The sequence below is a fragment of the Antechinus flavipes genome, chromosome 4, assembly GCF_016432865.1.
Source record: "Antechinus flavipes isolate AdamAnt ecotype Samford, QLD, Australia chromosome 4, AdamAnt_v2, whole genome shotgun sequence".
Classification (NCBI taxonomy): Eukaryota; Metazoa; Chordata; class Mammalia; order Dasyuromorphia; family Dasyuridae; genus Antechinus; species Antechinus flavipes.
The window spans coordinates 142,320,578-142,345,921 of record NC_067401.1 but is presented as its reverse complement, the minus strand read 5'-3'; the positions used below and the strand labels follow the sequence as shown (position 1 = coordinate 142,345,921).

The 25,344-nt window shown below is 32.8% G+C and overlaps 1 protein-coding gene across 1 annotated transcript in view; it reads left to right on the top strand.

Annotated features, from left to right (window-relative positions):
• The window catches only part of NSF (N-ethylmaleimide sensitive factor, vesicle fusing ATPase), a 189,343-nt gene that overhangs the window by 71,166 nt on the left and 92,833 nt on the right, over window positions 1–25,344 (top strand). Inside the window, exons 9-13 of the mRNA XM_051994904.1 lie at window positions 5,360–5,559; window positions 9,047–9,212; window positions 9,942–10,016; window positions 10,909–11,096; window positions 19,697–19,792. Coding sequence (XP_051850864.1) covers window positions 5,360–5,559; window positions 9,047–9,212; window positions 9,942–10,016; window positions 10,909–11,096; window positions 19,697–19,792 — 725 coding nt within the window. The remainder of the gene's footprint in view (window positions 1–5,359; window positions 5,560–9,046; window positions 9,213–9,941; window positions 10,017–10,908; window positions 11,097–19,696; window positions 19,793–25,344) is intronic.

The window sequence follows — 25,344 nt, the reverse complement described above, 5'->3', positions numbered from 1 at the left end:
TTCTGTCTCCAGGGAATCTTTGAATCAGGTCAAAAGAAGATGAAAGGTACCTCTGCTTAGGCTGGCATATTGTATTAGTCTGAAATGTAATGCGGCTTTCCTGAATGGTATGGGAGACAGGGAGAAATTGAGCAAGGGAAACTGGATGAAGAATCTGAACAGTTTTATAGCTTCTCTTTAAGTAGGAGCTTCAGAGTATGGATTATCTTGTAAGAAATGTGAATTCCTAGATCATTTAATCATCTCAATATTCAAAATGTAAGTATAAGCTTAAATTCCAAAACCAAATAGAAATAATTATTTTATTAACTACCATTTGAGATTATTTCACTACCACACTTCAGTAGTGTAGCTAATCAGAATGTACTATACTTCTGTCTATTATTAATAAAAGCAAATTAGATAAGAAAGTTAAACAAACCGAAAGCAGTTTTGTTTTGGTTTCTTTTGAGGAAATAAATGTTCTGGTAGTGCATTTGACTATACCACAAACCCACTATATTTCTTAATTATATAGGTTAGAAAGGCAGGAGAAGAGATGGGAAGGGCTTGAAAATGAAGATGAAAAACTCAAACTTTATATGGAAGAAACAGGAGAAACAAGTTGAGAACAAATGGAAAGAAATTATTTTGACTGCAGCAATTTGAATGGGGAGAGGAGGTTTGTACACAACCATTAATCTGACTCAGGAATGCCCAAGACCTGAGAGAACATAAATGGGGCATCATTATAAATCATTGGTAAAAGTTAGTCTAATCCTAGTCTTAATTTTATTTGCCTAGACATCTAGATGCTGTTAAAAGATTAAGATAATCAATACTCTTAAGTTGCTTATTTTCCTGAAATTTAAATGTGAAAGATGAAATAAGAATCTACATTTTAAGCAACATTCCCTTACTTAGATAAAAAGCTGATCATCTGAATGAGATTAATTGACTAACTTTCATGCTTTAATTGCCCATTTATAATATAACTTGTAGAATTCTTTGGTACTAACTTAAATGTAAAGATAGTCTTCCTTCTTTAGCAGATAGGCTCCTTGAAAATGATAAAAATAAAGTCTGTTTTATTGTTAATAAGGTAAATATTGTTATAAAGGTAAATGTGAGAAATCATACATGCTCACATTTACATAGTGCTTCATTTTCACATGGAGAGAAATGTGAGAGTCAGAAGAGTAGGATTCCTTCTCTAATGTGCCATTAACACACTGATAATATCATGGGTAAATAAATTAAATTCTTCAGGCCTTAGTTTCCCCATCTATAAAATAGAGAAGTTGAATCTGAAGATTTCTAAAATTTTATGTGCCTATGATTTGTTGTGATATGATGTATACCAAAGAGTGTAGCTTTTTGACAGTCTAGCCCTGGTGCAAATTGTTGCTCCTTAAAAAAAACAAAAAAACAAAAATTTATCTGTTTGGATTAAAAAAAACATTATGACAGATACTAACAAAAATGACTATTTCTATATACAAAGAGAAATTAAAAAAAGGATGTTTGTATATGAAACTGTGAATCTATTACACATAGACTGGATTTTTTTAAAGTTTTAAATTAAATTTAACAATAACTTAAGCCTGTTACTGTTTCACATTTATATATATGCTTGTACTAGATTTGGTTCTATAAATGTGTTGATTTAGGTATTCTCTTTTTTCTTTTCATCCTTTATAATAATATCACAAAGCTAATTTATTTTTTTGAAGTTGCTATTTCAGTATTTGCATGTTTTTTCTTGTTTATTTTGCATTTCTCCAAGATATTTTAAAATATTTTGCACATATTTAAATTAGTCTATGAAAGTAATGAGCATTCACCCATGAACCAGAAGTTTTAACAACAACAAAAAAATCTTTGTACATTTTAATATATGCTTATATGTTTGTACGTATGTATATGTTGTGTTTATAGAGTATTTCTTTAAAAAAAAAATTTGTATGGAGTTCATTGCATTCTCCATACAAAGCCATGTATTGAAGGGCAAGGAGCTGGAAAGAAGTAGGAATATAAATGAAATTATTTCAGCATTTTAGTAACAAAACTATATAAATAGAATCCAAAAATATTCTTTCTCCTATACCAAATTTGCCAACCATAAAATTCTAATGAATTTGGAAGGCTACATTTTCATTATATCTTAGTGGGAAAAGTTCAGGATTCAATATCTGAAAACCAACTAAAAAAATAAAGAGTATACTTAAGCACCAGCTATATACAAAGCATTATGCAAAATGCTGACAGATTTACAAGGATAAATAAAATCATTCCTGCCTGCATGGAGCCTAGAGTTTTAATAGGGGAGCATAGAGAACCATAATGCAAATTAAAATACTAGAGATGTAAAGAATATCCTATAAGAGCGCCAAGAATAGAGCTGAAAGATCAGGAAAAGTTTCACAAATTATAGTTGTGTGAGGTAGTTTAGTTAGCTCTACTGAAAAAATTAAATGGATAGAGGTTTGTTAGCGAAGGCAGAGAATATTCCGGTTGTAAGATATGGCATTATCAACACAGAATTGGGGAAGTGTCAGTCTGACTAAAACATAAAATCATAAGATTTAAAAAACTGGAAAGTGACCTTAATAATCACCTCTTCTAACCTCTTACCTTTTATAGATGAAGCAGATGTGCTTGTCCAGGGTCACACAGATAGAAAATAGCACAACCAATTCCCCCAACTCCAAACCTAGCAAAGCACTTTTTCTTCTACACCAGGGCTTCTTAAATGTTTTATACTTGTGATCTCTTTTTGCCTAAGAAATTTGTATGTGATAGATATATATGTATATAAAATAAGCATACAAATCAAACATTTACTGATAATAAATTATGATTTCACAAATCCCACATTCGGTTATGAGACTCCCTTTGGGGTTGCAAATCACAGTTTAAGAAGCTGAGTTATATACTATCCTATTGCTCATATAGTACATGAAGGAGAAAAATATGAGGTAAAGCAGAAAGGTACCTTGTTAATCAGATTGTTAGCATGTGATTGTCTAATGAGTAGTAGACTCTTAAATAGTATGAGTTCATAGTAGGGAGCAAGCACTGTAGGTTAGGAAAATCTTAGTTGGACCTCAAATTGGCCCTTCCAGGGCATGTAAGAGGAGGGAAAATGGCATTCCAGTTTGGGGATAGTGATGATAAGATTTGAGAATCAATTAGGAGTGAGGAAAGGAAGTGGAACTTTAAAGGAAATTGCCAAGAATTGTGTAAAATCACAGAAGCTAAGGAAAGGAAAAAGGACAGTACTGATATAGGGTGTCAAATGCTGTGGAGAAATTTAGGTGAAGGAACATCAGCTATAACTTTTCTAGTCCAAAAAACACTTTACATCTGGGAGAAAAACTTAAGGATGGGGATTGATTATGTCCTTAAAATATGACTCTGACATCCAGTGACTAAATTGTTCCATGAAAAAGAAACTACTACTTCTCTCCTTCCTATCAAGTGATAAGTGTAAGTTACTCCCCTGTATTAGAATCTTGGAAGTAGAATCTCTACATAATCAGCTGAAAGCAAAAGGAAGGAGTCCTTAGTCCTTACAGTCCTTAGCTATAGGAAAATTATTCAGGTGATTGCTTTAAAGAGTCAGATATACTTTCACTGGAGCCTTGTCTTCAGTTAAATATTTAACTTTTTATTCCTTCACTAGGAATAAAGTTTCATTAAATACAAACATGTGGCCCATAACTTTTACTTAAAGCTTAGATTTTCAGTAGGTGGTACATACTAGAATAGTGGTAGAACCAGAAAAGAACTTAGATTTAAATGTACAACATTTTTATTCCCTCTCAAAATACATTTTTGACAAAAACATTTGTAATTTGTTACATTATTAGCACTTCTTTTTCCCTTTAAATATATAAATTTTTAAAGTTTACATTCCAAGTTGGTTAGGAACATAGCATTTGTTTTATATTGAAGGTCAATTAGAAGTTATAATTGTGGTTATAGAAACTTGCTTTATGATCATCTTTTCAAGAAATGTGCTGTTCTGTAAAATGAGGTATACTTCTTTGTTGGAATCTTTACAAACTGCTAACACATTAGAGTAGATAGATTATTGATCTGATTTTACAAGAAGATGTTTTGAGCCAGAACCTGAAACAAGGTACTAAATAGAACTAATTAATACAATGCTTGTGCTTATGTTGTGTCTCTCCTTGAATCACCAGGATTTAATAACAAATTACTTTGCAATATGCTCCTTTTGTGAGGTGAAAGTAGAATAAACTCCTTAAAACAAGGTTGAGTTAACTGTTAAACTGAAGTTCTACACTCTGTTACCAAATGACTGATAGTGGTTTTCTTGAAAAGTTGATCTGGCTGTGAGCAAAAGGACTTCATGGGATCTGTTTGGTCATTCTGGATCTTATGGAGTAAGTCTATCAGGAACTGTGCTGTGTGGTTCATCAAATAATAATGGTAGCACGGGGTTTTTCAGGTGTTTATTAGTGCTTGCCCCCAAAATAACCAAATTCCCCTAGAGTGGAGCTTTGACCTCTACTGTGTTATTAGAGAAGTCATTTGTCTGAGAAATGATCAGCCTTTCAAGTATGCACTATTCACTATATATTGGCATTAATTTAGACAGTTTGGGAAGCTACAAATTAACTTGGCTAGTTTTCTCCATAGGACATTATGGGAATAATGTCCTTTCTAGGAGACAGGAATTCAAGAAGCATGAATTTGAAGTCATTTGCCAAGCAGAGTGAACTTGTGCAAAACTTTACTTTTATGGACCCTAGTTTTGCTCATCTGCATGATGAAGAGATTGGATGAGATGACCTCTGAGTTTCCTTCTAATTCGTATATTTCATGGTTCTATATGGAGGAGCTATTCTTGTGTGAAATGCCTTACAACAATCCACTTAGCTATCTTCAGTTTCAAATAGTTGAGTGATTGAGCAGTCTTTTCCTTTTACAATTAGGTTAAATGTCTTAGCTAAATTGTCTAAAGCATAATGATCCTCCTCTTACTTTGAAAGATAGTGAAAATAGTTAAAAGTATTCACTACATAGGCATTTAGACTATACTGGCATTTTCATGGGTAGAATTGTGTGCTCTGTAGACCAAAATGAGGAAACTATTTTATAGATAGTTTCATTCTATAGGGATGAGTGTTTTGTAAGATTAATATTTAAATTTTCCTTACAATAAGTATTTGTAATATTTTTTTTCTTGATAACATTTGTTTTCTGTACAAGAATGTGTTAAATAATATTGCTTAACCTGATATGAACTTGAAGGGGAAAGAAAAAATGTTTCAATATGTCTTAAATATTCAATACAGGTTCCTCTTGAATTTTAATCCATTGATCTGGGACTTTACTTCTTTTTCTTTAGGTTGCAAACATGTAAAAGGTATTCTGTTATATGGGCCCCCGGGCTGTGGTAAGACCCTTTTGGCTCGACAGATTGGCAAAATGCTGAATGCAAGAGAACCCAAAGTCGTCAATGGGCCAGAAATTCTTAACAAATATGTTGGAGAATCAGAGGCGAATATCCGTAAACTCTTTGCTGATGCTGAAGAAGAGCAGAGGAGGGTAATGTAAACATAAATTAATAGGAATTATTATTACAAAATTAATAAAAAGCCTAGTTGAGACTTAGAATGTAAAGGAAAATTAAGATATATGATGGGGAAACTATTATTTTATAGTATTTATATTTTGATATAGCACTCAAATAATATTTATTTAGTTCATAATTTACAGATAGCTTTATCTATTAGACAGTAAGGGTATTTCTATTATATGGAAGAGATAGGTATTCATGTCCTTGACCACTGAACAATCACAATCCAAACACAGATGATTACATGTGAGTAAAGGTGTCACAGGGACACATTATAGTTTGATACTTTACTGGCCTGAATATATATAACCTTTAAAATATGAAAACTCTAGCTTGTGAGGATGTATACACACATACATATTTATGTATGTATGCATTAAGGATCACATGTAGGAATTTGATTACATGAAAATGAGTTGAATCATCAATATATTGGCAAGTATTGGACTGAGTTCAAAGAAAAAGTTGATTCTGAACTTAAAAATAAAGCTTAAAACAAATAACACTTCATCCACTGACCTTTATTAATTTCATTTATTTTTCTTCTTGTTCACCATTTTAATAAGAATTTGATAACTTCATTAAGATTAAGATAATTAAGAATAAAATAACTTGTTACTATTCTCATAAAACTTCAAATGTTTGAGACCTGCATCATAATAGACATTTTAGTTTATATATGATGACCATTAGAGAGCTGTTCTTCCTTTTGTGGGGCCTATGTCACTTCTAGGCCTCAAGATGAGGTCACCTCGACAGATATGAGTTCAAACAGGCATCAGCTTTGGTGGACTATGATACAAGTACTAATCAATTAAGGTTAAAATTTTAATTCCACAGTTTAGTTAACTTAAATTCCCTGAACCAATAAGATTTTTATTTAATTTTTTAAAAAACATTTCAAGTACTATGTCTTTGTTGTTGCTGTTGTTTTAAGGAGTGGGAAAATAACTCAAAGAAGCATTTTATAAAATCAAAATTATGAACATTTCCATTTGGTTGTAGGAGGACTTTCTTGTGCTGTGTCTAAATTCATATGTAAATAAATGTGAGAATACAAATGTTAAAACTGGTCAATTATTTTTATTTTTAACATTTTCATAAATTTTACAAAGAAGATTAGAAAGTACTTCATATTGACTTTCTACTACTTATCGATTTTATAAAAATATGCTGCATATTGTTTTTTGTTTTTTTATTTTGTTTTTGCTGAGGCAATTGGGGTTAATTGACTTGCCCAGAGTCACACAGCTAGGAAGTGTTAAGTGTCTGAAGGCAGATTTGAACTCAGATCCTCCTGACTTAGGTGCTGGTATTGCATCCACTGTGCCATCTAGCTGCCCCAAATATGCTGTATATTGAACATGAAAGTTCCAACACTGCCTTATTTTTATCCACTTCTGAACTTCCTTTTGCTATCTACTTTGTATTTATTTTATTTTTAAATATTTCCACATTAGTTATATTGTGAAAGAAGCAGCAGAACAAAAAAAAAAAGCCACAAAAAAGAAAAAAGTAACAAAAAAGGAAAATATTTACTTTGTATTTTAAATAATTCATTGATCTTCCTTTTCTACTATCACTGTCATTCCTCACTATCCCCTTTGATAGTTTCCCCACCCCCAAAAAATCCTCATAATAAATAAGTACAGTTGTGAAAAACACACATTGCCCACACATCTCAAAATACAGCTTCATTTTGTAATTCTGGTCTTTTACCTCTCTCATTCATTTTGTAATTCTAATCTTTTACCTCTTTCCGAGGAAGTCTTCAAAAGTTATAATTGATTATTGCATTGATAAGAATTCTTAAATTTTTCTACAGTTGTTTACTATATTATAGTCAAATTATGTAAAATATCCTCTTGGCTCAACACACTTTATTCCACATTGATTAATATAAATCCAACTATTATTCCTTAAAGTATAGTAATATTCCATTATATTTATATCTCATTATTTGAAAATCTGTTCCACAACTGCTGAGTGCCCACTTTCTTTCTAGTTCTTTGTTACAATAGAAAAGTGATGGTATAAGTTTTTTAATTTATATGGGTCCTGGTAAAGGATTTTTAGATAAAAATTAATCATAAGCATTCTTTTCAAATACGACTTCTCTCATCCTATACATTCAGAAATAGCTCAACATACCCAGCTATTGACTCCATGCAGTAGGTTGGGAGCAGGGCAGTGTTAACAGAATAAAGAAAAGCATCACCTCTGTGATTCTTGACAGTCTAGGCTGAAGGAGATGAAGAATCGCAAATAGGTCATCCTGGCTAAATATAGAACAGTCTCTTCAGAAGGCTGTTGCCAGGGGCTGAATAGCATCAGATTTGTTTCTATGGGAAAAGATTTTTCAGATGGCAAGAAGAGAGCTAGAAGCCAGTGGATTGAACAGGATAGTCTTATAAGGATTTAAACCCTTTAGAAATGGCTTTATTGATGATTCAACTATATTAATCTGTGAACATTAATTTTGACATCTTCCTAACCTAATTCCTAGTGTGTTGTAATAAGTACTATATCTGTGAACTTGCTTTCTTTTGGAATAACACACCTGTAAAAATAGAAGTTACATTGACTTCTTGGAAGAAGCAATCTGATGACAAGTCATAAGATTATCAGGGTACTGAAAAGGTCATAATTGTAATGAATTATATTCACAGCAGATTGCCAAGGTGATAGTTTATTTGAACATAGTGTTCTCATTGTCTTTGGCTTCATGGTAAACCCAGATAATTTTTGAGGTTGGATTGAGAAGGAAGCCATGATTCTAGTGGTAACATAAGGCACATTGAAAGAAAAAAATTAGACATACCTCCTTTTTTTGTGCTGTGCAAAGTATACAGTATTGATGAAAGACAATGATATCTTTCTCTGCTTTTATGAACATAAATTTTTGTGTTAACTTATGAAAGTTTTTAATTTGTAGACAATTTTAAAATAAGTCTCCTCTGTAACAAATACAGAATTCTCACTGAGCATTTCAGAGCTCCCTATCAGCTAGATCTACTCTGGCATTATTCTATAATATATATAAACATACCCCACATTTGTTAGTAAAATCTATTAGTCATCTATGGATCCCAGTTGTCTTTGAACCTTCACGCAAGTGGTTCCCACATATCTTTTTCTGTTAAATTAAGTCTCTTCCATCCATTTTGTTTTAGTTTATATTCCACATAATTATTCATAGAATCTGAGACAACCCTAAATCCCATTATATTTATCCAGTCCCTGTAATGCCCTTATTTTTTTTTTGTGCTTTAAAAAAGATTTATATTGATTAAAATAGTTATGTTTCCTTTCTTCTTTAGATTGTTAGCTATGTAAGGGCAGTATATACTAAGATTGCTTATTACATCTCCATAAGCAGTCAAGAGAGTAGATTGGTTATTTTTGTAATATTTAAGTGATAATGTATAACTTGGTTTTTTTTTTCTACCCCAAAAGCTTGGAGCTAACAGTGGTTTGCATATCATCATCTTTGATGAAATTGATGCCATCTGTAAGCAGAGAGGGAGCATGGCTGGAAGTACAGGAGTTCATGACACTGTTGTCAACCAACTATTGTCAAAAATTGATGGTGTAGAGCAACTAAATAACATCTTAGTCATTGGTATGTTAAAAAATATTATAAAAATATGCATCGGGTAGGCTATAAGTTAAGATAGTGAGTGAGTGCATGCGTGTGTATGTGTAAATAAAAAAATCTTCATTTGTTTAAAAATTTAAAAGTACTAAACATCCTTGAAAACTTTGGTGATTCTATTGCTGTCTAATCTTAATGGAAATATAAGGAGTGGAAATTTAGTTCTGAGTAGAATTGTATATTTAAGCAAGTGGCCACCCTTAAGACTTTTTCAATGTTTCAAGTGTTCCCAGAGAAGGTTTGTTCTATCATCCTCCTTAAAACTATACAAGTCAGTCCTAAGTGAAAAACATAAGATCAAAATAATAATAATGGTGCATTGGCTTCAACAGGATATAGTAAAGGGATAAGGTATCTCATGTACTTGCTCTGAAATGAGGAGAGTCCCTAGAATTCTAGAACTGTTAGTTTAGAAATTACTTTGTGGAGTTATGTGGAATTAATTGTGGGGTGTAGAATTGATTATAAACATCTCTAGATTTCTGCTATTGGTTTTCTGTTGGTTGTATCACTATTTTAAACTGTAATCACTTGACAGAGTGCTCAAGACTTTTAAAATTTTTAGTTGACATTTGTAAAATGTACCTTTCACTTTTCAAGAGAATATAGTTCTTAAGGCATTAGGAAAAGAATCTGTATGTTAACTTCACATCTCTGATAACTTATCTGTACATTTATTTTAATTTATGTTCCCAGGAATGACCAACAGACCTGATCTGATAGATGAGGCTCTTCTGCGACCTGGTAGACTGGAGGTTAAAATGGAAATAGGTAAGTAGACCCATCATTAATGATTGGTTTCTAGATCATTAGTAGTAGCAATTTAGTATTCTCTATTGCTTAATATGTTAATAGGAGCTGCATTTTATGAGAAGCATGTGCTTATATGCTTCTAATAGTCAAAAGAAAAGATGTATATTAGGATCACTCCATTGATAGTGACCCTATGTGTGTGATTTGTGTGTGTTGAAACTTATGATTTTGTTGTTTTAGGGAATTCCTGATGATGAAAGTATCTCTGCTAGTGTAAATCATCTCAGTTGCCTGGAGCACTTAAATGTTGTATCCTGCTTTCTAGAGCCCCCAAGTTGGGATGACAAAACGTACCATGGTTTCTAGAGCCCCCACACTGGAGTGATTAAAATACACCGTCTTAGTGGAGAAGTAATGAGGCGGGACAAATAGGCGGGATAAGTTTTCTTATCTGTAAAATGAGAGGATGGTGGAAAAATGGAGTCCATTTATTACAAGGTTTTCCCCCTTTTATACCCTTAAGTAACAAAAACACTAGGCATGAGCCCAGTACATACTGGGCACATGGGACCACATAAACAACTTGCTATTGTATGTATTTGCCACCTGTTATCATTCTGCTTCAATCACAACACAGGTTGTCACTGCCCCTGTCTTCTCAGGAAGGCCAAGAGCTCTTAGGGGAGATGGGGAGCTGAACCAGACATTGTCAGCAGGTTCCCTCTGGGCTTATACGTCACCCAGAGTTTCCCCACTGTCTGTGGCTCTTTACATTTAAATATTAAGTAACTTCCCCTAAGTCATAGAACTCGTGTGGATCAGATCTGGGACTTAAACCAGGCCTTCTTACCTCTGCGGATAGTTTTCTATCTATTGTGCTTCTCTTTACTCAATCATTTTCAATTTTCAGGTTTGCCAGATGAAAAAGGTCGACTACAGATCCTTCACATCCATACAGCAAGGATGAGAGGACATCAGCTATTAGCTGCCGATGTGGATATTAAGGAACTGGCTGTGGAGACCAAGAACTTCAGTGGTGCTGAATTAGAGGGTCTGGTTCGAGCTGCGCAATCCACTGCAATGAATAGACATATCAAGGTCAGTAACTCCAACAGCAGGGGCTGACAGCCTTACAAAAGTCTTATGTCCTGTGGGGCATAATAGTGCCAATTGTTTTGATCCCTGTTTGAGGTAGAAATTATAGAGGGAGCTTAGGTTTTATAAATAGAGGTGTATTTTGTAGGACAAAGAAATGGTAGTCCTACTATATTCTATCCTGGCCAGATTATGTCTGGATGTCACATTTTTGAAAAGATGTTGACATACTTCAGTGCATCCAGGATGGTAAGAACACTGTTAGCCATGCCAGGCTTAGTTTGGTCAAGGAACTGGAATTGTATAGCTTCAATAAGAGAAGACATGAGGATGAGGAGGAGTATGATAGCTTCAAGTGTTAGAAGGGCTATCATTTAAAAGAAAACTTAGATTTGTTCTACTCAGTCTTAAGGGAAAAAACTAGGAGAAATGGCTGGAACTTTAAGATGCAGATTTCACTCAAGGCAAGGAATTACCACTTAATAAATACAACAGTACAGAAGTATGAGCAATTTCCTTGGATAGTGTATTTATTATCATCACCGGTATTCAGAAAGAGGCTGCATGACCACTAATCAGAGATCTTGTAGAGAGAAAGCCTCTTTGTCTAGAGATTGGTCTTTTCAGCTCTGAGATTATATGATTTATGATCTTTACATTTAAAAGCACTAGTTCAGGAACCTGATTCCCAGTCCTGAGAGGAGGATGTAAATAACTTAAAATATAATATTAGATCTGGAGTTAGACATGAATGAAAATATAAATTTTGTTGTCAACTGCAACTAGGTGATAGATAAATCAGAATCAATGAAATTTTCATATGAATATTAAGGGAAAGAGTAGTAGATAAGCTGAGGACTTAATTATGTAGAATACTGATGACAAAGAATTCAGTTAGCTAGAGTCATCTGCACAGGCTATTTCTTTCTATTTAACAAAGAATTACAAATTACATTTTCAATTAAAAATGGGCTTTAGGTTAATCCCTGTGCTGAAAATTAATAGTGGAGGGGAATTTAAAAATATAATGATAGATGGAGAGCATTTAGATTTAGAATGACTAATAAATTTTCCTATTGCATATATTTATTTTTATCCACAATGGGAGAGAAAAGCATGCTTTTGTGCTGAACTGGAAAGAAAGATTTGAAGTCAGAACACTTAGGTTTAAATCCCAGTTCTGATATTTAAGTATAACTTTGGGTAAGTTGCCCAAAATGCTGTAAAATGAGAGAATGGTGGAAAAATGGAGTCCATTTATTACAAGGTTTTCCCTTTTGTAAATTTGTTTAAAAAAAAAAAAGTAGAGAGGGAGCATGGCTGGAAGTACAGGAGAGGAGTTTATGACACTGTTGTCAAAAATTGATGGTGTAGAGCAACTGAATAACATCTTAGTCATTGGTATGTTAAAAAATATTATAAAATCATCTAAAGTTTTAAGTTACCTATCAATAATATCCAAGTGGCAGGATTAGGATGAGGGGTGATAGCCACAACTGATCCATTATGAATAACATTGTAATCTTCTAACATAATAGAAAATTGGGGTATTTCTTGAGACATAATTGTTTCTGTTTTTAGAATGCCAGGGGAAATAATTTTTAAATCTATTGGAGATGGGAAGACTACTTTTTTGTTACACATAAATCTGGGGTTTTGTAAGGCTTCTAATATTTAGTAACCATTTAGTAACCATTACTAATATTTAGTAACTAGGCAAATCACTTAGCTCCCATATGACTTGTACATGTAGCACTTGTCTAAGTCATGGATGGGCTTTAATAATCACTACAGCTGGCTTCAGAGTTGGCTAATGAAATAAAAAATCATTGAAAGCTCGCTTGCATATTTGCCATATCTGTAATGTACTATTTTAATACCAGCAGTATAATATTTAATTATTTAACAAAATTTCTATTTTTAAATCAGGTATACCAAACATTTTGGACAGTTTATGGATAAAAGTGAATTCTACTTTGAGCTTTGGGATCCCACTCATTTTCTTAAATCCAAATTGTCTTATTTTAAATGGAGAAATAGAGATGAGACCTTGAAAACCATCCTTTTCCTATTACCTCAAAGGTTCTTAACCTTTATTGTTATGAACCCCTATAGCAGTTTGGGAAAACTTTTAGACCCAATCTCAGAAGACTGTTTTTGAATGAATAAAATACAAAACAAACAAGTTATATTAGAAAACAGTTATCAAAAAATGTTTTTTAAAACCAAATTCATGGATACAAGAGTAAGAACTCATGCACTAATTGACTTCCTTCCCTCCCTTTAAAAAAAATTATTTTAATGTAACAGTCCTCACCAAACACAAGCATTTCAGAATACAAAGAATAAAAAAAGAGAAACATAACCTTGGCTTTTTTTTGGCCTATAAAAGTGACATGTGGTTTCATTCACAGCCACTAAGATATGTCACATTTATTAAACAATTATTATTTTTAATCAAACCTAACAATTTCAGTTTTTTCTTTGTTTATCCTGAATTTTCATTGGTTACAATCCTGTCCTAAAAATATCCATGGTAACTTATTTGTTGTCATTAAAGAATATGCCTTTTATTAGACACATATTGGATGTAGTTTTATTAACATTACATTTTTGAGCTGATGACATTAACAACTGTGGAACTGTTTTTCCAGTACCTGAACTTGCTGTTGTAGCATTGATCTTTTTATTGAGTTATGTTTCCCCCCAGTTTTATTAGCATTTTATTACTGTAATTTTAATGATCATTTTAGGTATTATTTTTCAATTTTTCTACATGTGAGCTATGTAAGTAGATAATAGTGAAAATTTCTATGTGGTTGAGAATCATCCATTCAGAGCTTTGAGATAGTATAGGTTTTATTATTGATGTTCCATTATAATTGATAGCTGTGTTGTTTTTAAATAGCAGATGAATATATTAAAATTGGTTTGCCAACGTGTTTTGCTCAATATTATTGCTTATAAATATATATATATGTCTGTAGTAATAATAGCTTTTTATTTATCAAAATACATGTAAAGATAGTTTTTAACATTCATCCTTGCAAAACTTTGTGTTTCAAATTTTTCTCCCTTCCTCCTGATCTCCTGCTTCCCCTAGACAGCAAGCAATCCAATATAGGTTAAACATGTGTAATTCTTTTAAACATATTTCCACATTTATCATGCTGCACAAGAAAAATAAGATCAAAAAGGGGAAAAAATTAGAAAAAAAAAACAAAAAAGCAAGCAAACAGCAACAAAAAAGATGAAAAAACTATGTTGTAATCCACATTCAGTCCCTAAAGTCCTCTTTCAGGATATAGATGACTTTCTTCATCACAAATCTATTGGAATTGGCTTGAATTACCTCATTGTTGAAAAGAGCCATCTCTGTCATAGTTGATCATCACATAATCTTATTGTTACTGTGCACAAAGTTCTCTTGGTTCTACTCTCTTTACTTAGCATCAGTTCATGTAAGTCTCTCCAGGCCTGTCTGAAACCTGCTGATAATTTCTTATAGAAAATAGTATTCTATTACTTTCATATATCATAACTTATTCAGCCATTCTTCAAGTTATGGGCATACGCTTAGTTTTCAGTTCCTTCCCATTACAAAAAGAGTTGCTACAAACATTTTTGCACATCTGTGTCTTTTTCCCTTTTTTATGATCTCTTTGGGATATAGACCCAGTAAAGACACTGTTGGATCAAAGGGTTTGATACCCCTTTGGGCATAGTTCCAAACTGCTCTCCAGAATGTTTGGATCAGTTCACAATTCCATCAACAGCTTTATTAGTGTCCCACTTTTCCTACATCCCCTCCAACATTCATCATTATCTTTTCCTGTCATCTTAGCTAAACTGAAAGATGTGAAGTGGTACCTCAGAATTATCTTAATTTGCATTTCTCTGATCAATAGTGGTTTGGAGCATTTTTTCATGTGACTAGAAATATCTTTAATTTCTTCTTCAGATAATTTCCTGTTCATATCCTTTGACCATTTATTAATTGGAGAATGACTTACAGTCTTATAAAAAGATTTTTTCCCCAGTTTTCTGCTTCCTTTCTAATCTTGGTTGCATTGGTTTTGTTTATACAAAATCTTTTTAATTTAATATAATTAAAATTATCCACTTTGTATTTCATAATGTTCTGTAATTCTTTGGCCGTAAATTCCTTCCTTCCCCACTGCTCTGAGAGGTAGTCTATTCCTCGTTCTCCTAATGTGCTTATAGTATCACTCTTTATGTCTAAATCATAATCCATTCCAATCTTATCTTGGTATAGGGGTTAGGTATTGCAAAATGCCTCATTTCTGTCATCCTATTTTCCAATTTTCTTAGCAATTTTTCTCAAATAATGAGTTCTTATCCCAAAAGTTGGAGCCTTTGGGATTAACAAACATTAAATTATTATAGTTTTTGTTTTGTTGTGTACCTAATGTATTCCATTGATCCTCTACTCTTATTTCTTAGCCAGTATCAAATGGTTTTAATGACTGATGCTTATAAAATATCTATTTTTAAGAATTTATTTTTCCATAAGAAGCAATATAATGTATTGAATAGAGAAGTGGCTTCAGAATCAGGAAAAGACCTAGATTCAAGTCCTATTTCTCTGACTCTGGGAAATTCATTTAACCTCTCTAGGCAACTCTTTAGGACTTTGTAAGTTGTAGAACCAGTATTCTGCATTGTTAGCAGGAATTTCATCATTGGGAATTTCCAAAACCAATGAAATACCAGGTCCATTCCTTCTCTCCCTTGTCTTTATCTCTCTCCTTGTTTCTGTCTCCTTTCTTTTTTCCTTTCTTCTTTCTTCCTTCTCCTATTTATCTCTCTCTATGCTCCACATAAAAATCAATTGCTTTTTCTTAATTGTTCTATCATTAACCTCTCTCAGTTGAAAGATGTGCATTTTCTCTAGTTAAAAATTCCATTTGCTATAGGTTTGTAGATGGATCTTTACTTTGCACTAGCTGGCTTTTTAAACATTTATATTCTCTTCCAAATCTATACCAATTTTTTTTTTTTGGAAGAGTAGGCATATGGCTTCATGTCATCTATGCTGAACAAGTGTTTGAAGCATTCTTGGGTCTCATTTTATAGAGTATGAACTGGGCCTTGTAGTTAATATATACAAAATCCTGAATATCGTGTTTTTAATAAGAATTTATTTACTAATACCCACATATTTATGGGAAAGTAACATAACCAAATATATCATAAACTTTTATATACATGTACACATATAATATATATATGTGATACATATACACACACATATATAACCACCAGTCTCACTACCACAAAAAAAAAAAAAGCCCTAAGCAACGAAATTAGAATTCCTAACTGTATTGGCAATTTGACTACCCCAGCAGGATTTCTAGATTGAAAGAGAGATGTTGTAATTTTTTTTGTTGTTGAATTTGATTTATTAAGGTCACTTGGTTGTCCTTAATTTAAGAGGATTGATAAGGACTATGAAATGTCAGATTAAAAAGGTTATGAAGTTTATGAGTGACCATTTGGTATTTGATAGTGTTGAAATACAAGTTTTATTAACTACTACAGGTGTAACTTGAAAGATACAGCCCTTCTTCTGTATTCTTTAGCTGCTATAAATATAATGTGGTAAAAGCTCACTAGTAAAGGAAAATTGGGTCTTTAAAATCCTGTATTATAGGACTTAGGTTCCAACCCTACCTCCCAGCCATGTGACCAGAAGCAAGTCCCATTAACTTAACAGGGCTCCAGGTATTTCTCTACAACCCTAGCAAACAGGGGAGGTACTGATCTGCATCTAATTGTACTTAAGGGAAACTAGTTCCTTACTGATGCAATCATAGCTCTGGACAAATATTCCTATCCCCAACTCATTGTTCTGGTTTTTTAAAAAATTTTTATTTAATAATTACTTTATATTGACAGAATCCATGCCAGGGTAATTTTTTTTTTTTACAACATTATCCTTTGCACTCGTTTCTGTTCCAATTTTTTTCCCCTCCTTCCCTCCCCCCTCCCCTAGATGGCAAGCAGTCCTTTATATGTTTGATATGTTGCAGTATATCCTAGATACAATATATGTTTGCAGAACCGAACAGTTCTCTTGTTGCATAGGGAGAATTGGATTCAGAAGGTATAAATAACCCGGGAAGAAAAACAAAAATGCAGATAGTTCACATTCGTTTCCCAGTGTTCTTTCTTTGGGTGTAGCTGCTTTTGTCCGTCATTTATCAATTGAAACTCAGTTAGGTCTCTTTGTCAAAGAAATCCACTTCCATCAAAATATGTCCTTATACAATATCGTTGTCGAAGTGTATAATGATCTCCTGGTTCTGCTCATTTCACTTAGCATCAGTTCATGTAAGTCGCGCCAGTCCTCTCTGTATTCATCCTGCTGGTCATTTCTTACAGAACAATAATATTCCATAACATTCATATACCACAATTTACCCAGCCATTCTCCAATTGATGGGCATCCATTCATTTTCCAGTTTCTAGCCACTACAAATAGGGCTGCTACAAACATTTTGGCATATACAGGTCCCTTTCCCTTCTTTAATATTTCTTTGGGATATAAGCCCAATAGAAATACCGCTGGATCAAAGGGTATGCACAATTTGATAATTTTTGGGGCATAATTCCAGATTGCTCTCCAGTCCCCAACTCATTGTTGATGATTTATCTTGATAAACTTGTTTTAAGGAATGGATGTGAGGGGGTGTGTGTGTGTGTGTGTGTGTGTGTGTATGTGTAGTAGAAAAATAGATGTGTGCTAAAGGATAGATTTTTTTTTTTTTTTGCATCATACAGTCATTCTTTTAGGCATTAATTAATTTGGTCCATAAGTTCTTAGCCCCTGTTCAAGTCATCATCTTTATGGTGGACTCTAAACAAATTTTATTGCACATCTAAGTGGATTAAGGCAAGTGAAATTTTTCTTCAAATTCTTATAAATATAAAACAAAATGCAAATTGTCTTCAATGACACAGGACAATAGAAGAAAAACCTCATTGAAGCTAATAGAACACAATGAACAGTCTATGATAGTTTTGTTTAATTCAAATGAATTTCTTTACCCAAGAAAAAGCATTTTGCCATTTTGGTTGTCATTACTGAAGCAAGATACTTGATTTTTTTTTTATTTAAAATTATTGAAAAAAGTTATGTATAAAAATTTTTTGGAAGAGGTGATATTCATTTAGTAATAGGCATCAATAGGATTTACTTAACAAAGAGATTAGTTTTACAACCAGCTTTGTATAAGCAAATTTATTCTTTATAAAGTGTGGGATACCAATGTCTTGTTCTCTTTATGTTAAGAGAGATCTCTTTTCATAGTGGAGAATCTTTTTATACTTCTTTTGGCCTAGAAAACTCATTGCTGCTGTTGTTGCTACTTTGAGAGACTCTTATCAATAGTAGTGTAGGTAGTATATATCTCTTCTTTTCTAGAAAGCAAGTGTGTATGAAAGTATTCATTTAGGGAGCAGTAATGAACTGAACCAGCTACACCCAGTGAAAGAACTCTGGGGATGACTAAGAACCATTACATTGAATTCCCAATCCCTGTATTTTTGCCTGCCTGCATTTTGGATTTCCTTCACAGGCTAATTGTACAATATTTCAGAGTCTGATTCTTTTTGTACAGCAAAATAACGGTTTGATTATGTATACTTATTGTGTATCTAATTTATACTTTAATATATTTAATATCTACTGGTCATCCTGCCATCTAGGGGAGGGGGTGAGGGGAAGGAGAGGAAAAATTGGAACAAAAGGTTTGGCAATTGTCAATGCTGTAAAATTACCCATACATATAACTTGTAAATAAAAAGCTATTAAAAAAAATAAAATTATTCATTTAGCTCCCAAGTATTAATTGTAATAAGTAGGACCTTTGGAACTAGTTGTGTAGATGGTGCTACAGACAACCCAGTGAGGATGATAACAAAATGTGAAATCGTGGCTCTTTTCTAGGTTTACTACACCCTAAACCTCAACTCCACAATTTCTATATAGACTGTCAGACAGACTGGGCTTGCAGAAATAAGTGCACTAGTAGTGAATTGTGCCTTCAAAATTGTGAAAATGCCATACTGATTAAAACTTCTATATGTGGATCATAACTTTGATAGAAATTTCAAATTATAGGTTGTGCTGGTAGTGCCATCAAAGTGATTATTATTATAATGCTTAAGGAGAGGAAACAATGATTTTACTGATAAAAGGTCAGATTGTTTGTTGCAAAATGTGTTTATTAATTTTTTTCAACTTTAATTCTAGTTTTACAGTTACTGCTGTGACTATAATTCCTATATTAGGGGATAAGTTTTTAGGATTACATTCATGGGATAGAAATAATGAGAAAAAAAACATAAACAGATATTTTAAGTGATTTGAAAGATTTGATAATCTATATCAAGACAGTTTTGCTATTCTTAGAAACTTGACTCAGTTAAAAGAAAACTCAGTTTTGAAAGCCTAAAAGGTTTGACTGACATCTCATTAAATATTACATAAAAACTATACATCCTGTGATGTTACTTTGTTAAATAGATAACTCTTTATCTTAAACTAAAAGTCTTTCCATTTTTTCCATTTTAACTAGGCCAGCACTAAAGTGGAAGTGGATATGGAAAAAGCAGAGAGCCTACAAGTGACAAGAGGAGACTTCCTTGCTTCTCTGGAAAATGATATCAAACCAGTGAGTATGTCTTCTGAACCATAGAAACAATAACATGATCCAGGAGAAAAATAATTGCTTCTCTAATCAACATAATTATTTTAAAAATAGTGTTGCTTTTGCACACAGTGAATTTCATAGAACCATAGACTTAGAATTAGAAGGGACCTTGGAGCTTATCTAAAACTTGCCACTCAGTGTTAGAGTATACTCTTATTATATTCTCTACCAATAGGTTGTCCATCTTTGCTAGAAAACTTAACAAGAAACACTCTTGTTAATGGTTCTCTTAGTTAACGGTAATTGTTTTTTTTTTTTTTAATTTAATTTTATTTAATAATAACTTTGTATTGACAGAATCCATGCCAGGATAATTTTTACACCACATTATCCCTTGCAATCACTTATGTTTCGTTTTTTCCCCTCCCTCCCTCCTCCCCCCCCCCCCAAGATGGCAAGCAGTCCTATATATGTTAAAAATGTTGCAGTATATCCTAGATACAATACATATTTGCAGAACCGAACAGTTCTCCCGCTGCACAGGGAGAATTGGATTCAGAAGGTAAAAATAACTCGGGAAGAAAATCAAAAATCAAATAGTTCACATTCATTTCCCAGTATTCCTTCTTTGGGTGTAGCTGTTTCTGTCCATCATTTATCCAATGAAACCCAGTTAAGTCTCTTTGTCAGAGAAATCCACTTCCATCAGAATACATCCTCATACAATATCGTTGTCGAAGTGTATAATGATCTCCTGGTTCTGCTCATCTCACTTAGCATCAGTCCATGTAGGTCTCTCCAAGCCTCTCTGTATTCATCCTGCTGGTCATTCCTTACAGAGCAATAATATTCCATAACATTCATATACCACAATTTACCCAGCCATTCTCCAAATGATGGGCATCCATTCATTTTCCAGTTTCTAGCCACTACAAACAGGGCTGCTACAAACATTTTGGCACATACAGGTCCCTTTCCCTTTTTTAGTATCTCTTTGGGGTATAAGCCCAATAGAAACACTACTGGATCAAAGGGTATGCACAGTTTGATAACTTTTTGGGCATAATTCCAGATTGCTCTCCAGAATGGCTGGATTCGTTCACAACTCCACCAACAATGCATCAGTGTCCCCGTTTTCCCGCATCCCCTCCAACATTCATCATTATTTTTTCCTGTCATCTTAGCCAATCTGACAGGTGTGTAGTGATATCTCAGAGTTGTCTTAATTTGCATTTCTCTGATCAATAGTGATTTGGAACACTCTTTCATGTGAGTGGTAATAGTTTCAATTTCTTCATCTGAAAATTGTCTGTTCATATCCTTTGATCATTTATCAATTGGAGAATGGCTTGATTTTTTATAAATTTGAGTCAGTTCTCTATATATTTTGGAAATGAGGCCTTTATCAGAACCTTTAATTGTAAAGATGTTTTCCCAGTTTGTTGCTTCCCTACTAATCTTGTTTGCATTCATTCTGTTTGTACAAAGGCTTTTTAATTTGATATAATCAAAATTTTCTATTTTGTGATTGGTAATGGTCTCTAGTTCATCTTTGGTCACAAATTTCTTTCTCCTCCACAAGTCTGAGAGATAAACTATCCTATGTTCCTCTAATTTATTTATAATCTCGTTCTTTATGCTTAGGTCATGGACCCATTTTGATCTTATCTTGGTATGTGGTGTTAAGTGTGGGTCCTTGCCTAATTTCTGCCATACTAATTTCTAGTTATCCCAGCAGTTTTTATCAAATAATGAATTCTTATCCCAAAATTTAGAATCTTTGGGTTTGTCAAACACTAGATGGCTATAGTTGACTATTCTGTCTTATGAACCTAACCTTTTCCACTGATCAACTAATCTATTTCTAAGCCAATACCAAATGGTTTTGGTGACTGCTGCTTTATAATATAATTTTAGATCAGGTACAGCTAGACCACCTTCATTTGATTTTTTTTTTCATTAATTCCCTTGAGATTCTCGACTTTTTATTGTTCCATATGAATTTTGTTGTTATTTTTTCTAAATCATTAAAATATTTTCTTGGAAGTCTGATTGGTATAGCACTAAATAAATAGATTAGTTTAGGGAGTATTGTCATCTTTATTATATTCGCTCGGCCTATCCAAGAGCACTTAATATTTTTCCAATTATTTAAGTCTGACTTTATTTGTAACGGTAATTGTTGAATCAAAATTTGTATCTATTTAAACTTTCCTCCATTGGATCTGCCCAGACAAATCCAGAACGTCTTCTATATGTGCCCTTCAGATGTTTGCAGGTAATAAGGTCTTAAGTGTCCGCAAAGTTAAGAAACGTTTCATCTGACAGTTTCCAGGCTTGTTAATTTTCTCTGATGGTAAATGTCATTCTTAAAACTCAGCTCCCAGAACCAAACACAGTCCTTCCTATGTGGTCTGACTAGAGTCCAGCAGAGAGAGTCCTGTCATCTTCCATATTCTGGACAACAAAATTAGCCATGTTTATTGAGTGCCTATCATAGCCGGATGACAAAAGGGAATGACAAAAAAGAAATTTTAAAATGGTTACAAACTAAATCCCTTACAACTTAACTCCAAACTCCTTGTCATTCCTTATCCTATCATATTTCCTTCTGCATATTTGGTGGTCCAGCTACATTGGCTTCTTGACTGTTCCTCACACATGATCTTCTATCTTCATACTTCCCTCATGCCTAAAACACACTTCCTGCTCTCCTTTGTCTGCTAAAACCCTTAATTTCCTTCAGAACTCTGTTCAAGTACCATCTTATGTAAACTCTTTCCTGATCCCTCTAGATGGTAGTGCCACTTGCTATCTCAGTTTATTTGTATTTATATTGAATATATTATTTATATACTTACAAATGTACTTGGCATCTCCAACAATGGAATGTAATTACAGAGACAGTTTCACTTTTGTATTTGTATCCCCAGCACAAGCAGCTGGCCTAAAATTGGTGTTTAATAATAAATACTTGGTGCTTGATTGAATTCTTAAAGATAAAAAAACCACCAATTCAGGTTCTCCCTTATAATTGTTAGGATAATGTTTTTGTATGTATAATACTTTATGGTTTATTTATAAACATCAAGGAAAAGTTAGAAAGTTTTCAAAATGATTGAAAATTATATCATATTAAAAATACATTCTTCTAGTTGATTGATTTTTTTCAAACATATAATGTTTTTGTTTTTAACTGAAGCAACTTTAGAAAAGAATTTTATTAAATATTAAATTATGTTTATATTACTTCAAATTTTAGTTTTTGAATACATGTATTTCATAGTTTTAAGCAGTGTGTATATATTATTCCATATAAACATTCATGTCTATCATGTCTATCAATTCCCTATAGTTTTTTATTTTAGTATACACATATACTTTGTTATTGCTATCATATTTTTATTGTGAACTGGTCATGAACAAACATAAACATTTCCATAAACAAAGGCTAGAAAATAGTGATTGTACATGAAATTGAAAATTTATTATTTGTAGCTTTTTTCTTTTAGTATACATGAAATTTATAAAGTACTACTAACATTGTCCTACTTGTTTGTATTCCCCACTTAATTCCTATTTAGTCTTTTCTGTGTATTATCAAATCATTTCATTAATGCTCTAGTCTTTTTTCTCTTCCTTCCACCTTTTTTGATATAACTAGTCTACTTCATTATTCCATCTACCTCTTCCCAATTAAAAGATCTTTTTTTTTTGTAACACACACACACGCACGCGCGCACGCACACACACACACACACACACACACACACACAGTCAAGCAAATAAATTTATGTTGTAATGTCATGCCCAGAATGTGTTTATTCTTTGTATACAGCCTTTATCTTCACCAAATGACGGAAAGTATGCTCTGTCATCCATCTTTGGAAGTAATGATTTGTTATTGATAAAAGTTACATTACATCTTTCAAAGTTCATTTTTAATAACACTGTGGTCATTGTAAAAATAGTTTTCTTAATTCTTCTCACTTTGTTCAGTTGTTTTAGTCATGTCTGACTCTTCATGAATCCTCTTGGAATTTTCTTGGCAAAGAACTGGAGGAATTTGCCATTTCTTTTTCTAGCTCATTTTACAGATGAGGATAGTGAGGCAGATGGTGAAATGACTTATCCAGGGTCATAGTTAGTGTCTGAGGCCAGATTTGAACTCAGGAAGATAACTCTTTCTTGACTCTAAACCTCGTGGTCTGTGTACTGTGCCACTTTAACTCTATATCAGTTTACACAAGTCTTCTCAAGTTTCTTTGAATCTGGTGCTTTCACCATTTCTTAGAGCACAATATTAATCCAATACATTTATTTACCATAATTTATTTATCCATTCCCAAATTGATGAGCACCCATTTTCCAGTTCTTTGCCATGTCAAAAATACTCCTATAAATATTTTTGTACATTTGAGTCCTTTCCTTCTTTCTTTGATCTTTTTGCCTAATAATGGTATTACTTGGTTAAAGGGTATATAAAGTATGGTGACTTTGGGGATATTGGTTTAAATTGCTTTCCAGAATGGTTGAACTAGTTCACAGACCCACCAGAAGTTCATTATAATCTCTTTGCACATATACTTTAACAATTTCAATATTCCTTATTGGCCATCTTTGCCAATCTAACAGGTATGAGGTAGAACCTTAGACTAGGTTAAATTGCTTAGTTACTTGAAGATTATTTGTCATAATTTTTTGGTAGCCTATATTTTTTCAGTTAGGAAATGCCTGTTCATATCCTCTAACAACTTGTCTATAGGCACTGATTCTTGTTCAATAGTATATATTCAAAATTTTCCATGGATTTCTCTCTCCTTTATTTGGTCAAAATTCTTCCCCATCCATACTTCAAAAAGTTGCTTCCATTCTCCTGTAATTTATTTATATTATGGTCATTTAGATTTTTCTTATGTGTATTTGGAGAATATTACTGTATATAATATGAAGTATTAATCTAAACCTAAATAACTTTCCATTTTTTCCTAGCAGTTTTTGTCTTATTTGGTCTTTCTTTCTCCAGCAGTTGGAGCCTCTGGTTTTGTTGAACACTATACTGCTGTGTTCCATTGTTTCTGCATGTTTTGTACATATATAACAGGTTATGTAATCTGCTCCATTAATAAACTTTGCTATTTTTAAACCAGTACCAATTGGTTTGATGATTATTGCTTTGAAATACAATTTGATATCTGGTTGTGTTGGTCTATTTTCAGTTAACTTTTTCATTATTTCCCTTGAGATTCTTCACATTATGTTCCACTAGATGAATTGTATTATATAATTTTGGCTAGAAATTCTGGAAAGTAGTTGTCATTCTAAAAACTATGTCTTGAATAGTTTAATTGGCACAACATAAGTCTGGATATTAATTTAGATAGTATTGTCATTATGGTATTAGATGGAATACACAATTGTGTATGGTGATTTTTCTTGTTTACTTATATTTTCAGCGTTACTTATTGATTTGTGATTTGATACTTAGACAAGCCCTCTCTTGTTTGGTTCTGATCTTCCTGAACTCAGTCTTGATACTGCTGGCACTGCTGAAACTGTATAGGAAGGCTGGT